At 51.9% G+C, this 3,454-nt stretch overlaps 1 protein-coding gene across 1 annotated transcript in view; it reads right to left on the reverse strand.

The window, feature by feature from the left end:
- Positions 1 to 2,226, reverse strand: part of IRF8 (interferon regulatory factor 8) — a 6,590-nt gene extending 4,364 nt beyond the window's left edge. The window contains exons 1-2 of the mRNA XM_010084418.1: positions 2,049 to 2,226; positions 677 to 860 (exon numbers count right to left, since the gene is read on the reverse strand). Coding sequence (XP_010082720.1) covers positions 677 to 860; positions 2,049 to 2,222 — 358 coding nt within the window. The 5' untranslated portion in view covers positions 2,223 to 2,226. The remainder of the gene's footprint in view (positions 1 to 676; positions 861 to 2,048) is intronic.
- Between the last annotated feature and the right edge of the window lie 1,228 nt (positions 2,227 to 3,454).

A 3,454-nucleotide genomic window follows, 5' to 3' on the forward strand; every position in this document is an offset into this window, starting at 1 on the left:
AGCTTCTCCTTTTTCCGCCTGCTGCCCCCAGCGCAGCCGTGCTGCCGGTGGGAACCTGCAGTGCTATTTGCATAGCAGCGGCGTGCCCCCCGTGTGAACGCACTGAAGAAGACCAAGATGCTAAAGGCAGGTTTCCTGGCAATTTTTTTTTTTTGCAAGGTTTTTTTTACTTGAAAAAAAAGGAGAAAGCACACGCACACCTAACCACAAGGAGATATATTTAGCACAACCTGCACCGCACCGGACATCGCAGCAGCAACTGCTCTCTGCAAAGCTACTGAGACTCTAATCACTGCTGGCAAGAGAAGGGATTTACTGCAGCTCCCGCCATCCACCCAGGGCAGGCAGTGGGAGAACAAGGGGCTGGGGCTCAAGTAACCCCCCAAGAGGGGAAGGGTTTTGGATTTGCCCCTACAACATCCTTACGGGATGGAAGCTTACATGATGCTGCAGTTATCCCCCAATTTCCTAAGCAGCTGTTTGGAGGGAGAGTAAAAGCCTGTCCTTCCTCCTCCCCTCCCTGCCACCGCAGTGACACAGGGGACATCATCTGCAAAGCAGGACAAGCAAAGCATCAGGGCAGGAGAGTGGCTTTGGGCAGGAAGCTCCGCAGAACGAGCCTGTGGTGACACAGGACCGACCTACACAGGGGTCAGTCCCTTATCAGGACACTCACATTTCTGCTCCTCCTCCGGCACGATCCTGTAGACCTTGTAGGGCTCCGAGATGTCCAGCTGGGACCTATCTGTCACCTCCTCAAAGTCAGGGCTCTTGTTCAAAGCACAGCGCAGCCGCGTCTTCCACGTCGCCGGCTCTGCTTTGTCACCTTCTTTGAACTTGCCTTTGAAAACAGCCCAAGCCTAAAACAAAGAAAGAACAACAAAAAAATCCTCCCTGTGAGCTCTGCAAATCCCCTCCATCCCAGGGCAAAATAGCTGGGGGTGCAGAGAACATTTTGCATGTTGCTCTTGCCACCTCTCTGCCCCCTGCACCCTCTCGAGCATCCCCTGGGCATTCACCGCTTCGCTCCTGGACTGCGGACACGTGCACAGCCGCCGCACATGGGGATGGGTATCGGGGTGCAGAGCAGCTGCACCTGCCCCAGCGATGCACCCAGGTGCAGGCAGGGCTGCGGCACCCAGGTTTGAAAAAGCAGAGTTCAAAATCATAACATGTGGCTCCATCTCTGCAGGGAGATGTCAGGAGCTGCTGGGGATGTGCGGAATCGCTGCTGGAGCAGTGATGATCCTAATGACCCGGTAACAGCTCAGTTAAAGTTCCTTTTCCAGCTCCTGACTAATAAATGAAAATTGGCTTATTTTAAAAATCAGAACACCATTTGTGCTTTTGATGGGAGAACATTTTACCACCAAAGATGGCAAAATATGTATAATGGAGATTGCAAAAATATATGTATATTAAAAAAACCTTTATTGCATATATGACATTTTCAGAGGGCTGAATTCAAAGCCATCCTCATAACTCAGTGCTCCCAAACCAGCAGCTAGCCAGCTGTCCCTGTCTGGAAAGTGAACTCACTCCCTGCACCCAGATATTTGGAAGCAGGGGCAGAGGGAAGGGAATTCCTGGGGAAGAGCCTGACCTTTTTGGTTTGGGATGGAATTTTCCAGTTTTTCCCCAAATTTGGAAATCCCCCCCTTTGGTGAAAGCCAAAACTTCCCTCCCTCCTGCAAAGTTTGTTTTTTTTTTTCTTGGTAAATCTTTTTCTAATTTCTAAATTCTTTTCTCAAGAATAGCCTGATAAGAAGTTTAGAGCAGGTCAAAAGGAACATGTCCAGTTCCTTCCCATGTCTGACCAGGATTCAAACACGCTGAAAACAAACCTAAAACCGGTACCAACATTTGGTAAAGAGGAACAAATACCCCCAAAAGGGGCTGGGAGACTAATTGTGGGATGAAGAACCTCCTGCAGGGGTTAGAGATGCAAAACCCACAGACAGCGCGGATATCTCCCACCAGGAAAATAAAAAACCAGCATCACCGAGCCCAGGAACCACAGAGAAAAGTCATGAAACATCTGTCCCTACCTTGAAAATAGAGGCATCCACCTCTTGGTTGTAATCCTGCTTCCCGGCGTGTTTCCACGGGATGCGGAACATGGTTTTCTCCTCATTCTCCCAGATGAGCCCAGGGTACAGCTCACTGTCAATCTGCTCGATCAGCCACTGCCGGAGCCGCCTCCCGCCGTTGCGGTCACACATCCTGGATGGAGCGAGAGGTCCGAGCGCCGTCAGCTCCCCCAGCACCATCCCACCACCACCAGTACAGGGGCTGTGCTGTGCTCTGGTTTGCCACCTGCACAGCTGGTAGTGGCACTGCCTGCAGAGACAAGCAGCTCCTGGCAGCTCTGCAAGTCCCACATACCAACATCTGTACATTAAAATCCCGCCCCCCTTCTTTTATAATGAAAAAAAAAATCAAGGCAATTTCCTCTGAATTACTGCAAATTCTTCCTCTGTCTCTAGCAATCAAAGCTGGAACAGGCTGACTTGGTGCTCTGCTTACTCCTTTTTTTGCTGCACGATAAGTCACATAGGAAGCAGATGGACAGGGATTAAAGCACCCAGTTGTGCTGTCACCTGAGCAAGTGACACCGGGACAGGCCATCCCAGGGCAGACACCCTTTAGTGGCTGCAGCAGACAGGAGCCAAGTGCTGTCCCCAGCTGGTCTTGGCTAGGGACCTTGGGTCATTTTTAGCCAAAATCACCGGGTAACTTCACAGAGGACCCAGGAAAAGTCTTCTCCCACCCATCCAGAAGCAAAGGACCAGGCTCAACCCTCCTGGCATCTCCTGTCACCTCCATGAGAGGACCCACATAAACTTCAGGAACTGGTGGCCTGGCAGAAGTAACCAGCAGCCCCAGGACCAGCCCTCCATGTTCTTACAGTCCCCCCCCCAGATTTTACAGGAGTGCCTCTCCCTCATTCTTTTTTATTTACTGCCCCATGGGAAGGTTTTTGGGGAGAAGATGAGGATGTTCCCAGCACGATCTGTGACCTGGTGGTCCCTGCTTTGCCAGAGCCTCACACCAGCTCAGTGCCACCAACTTCTGTCCCTTCTCCATTGCCCCGGTGCTGGACACACGGACCTCCCTGGCCGTGCACAGCACAGCTCCTGCTGTTAGGGATGGCCACAGCCAGCATCACCAGCCAAAACAATGCTGAGGGCACAGTCCTGGATCCCTCCAGAGAGGGATGCCCCAAAGCACCTCCCAGAGCATTTCCCCAGAGGGACAGGGGTCCACACAGCCTCTTCACAGCCTCCCGCACCAAACACCTTGCGCTTGCGTTACACCAGCATGAAGAGCCTCAGAAACACTTGCTGAAATGGGACTTTTCTAACTCAACCTGTTTTCTAGAGAGCTTGATCACATCACTAGCAGAGGTGAGGGCTCTGGTTCCCCTCCACAAAAGGCTGGACAAGCCCAGCTG

This window comes from Pterocles gutturalis, unplaced genomic scaffold (genome assembly GCF_000699245.1).
Source record: "Pterocles gutturalis isolate BGI_N339 unplaced genomic scaffold, ASM69924v1 scaffold38496, whole genome shotgun sequence".
NCBI lineage: Eukaryota > Metazoa > Chordata > Aves > Pterocliformes > Pteroclidae > Pterocles > Pterocles gutturalis.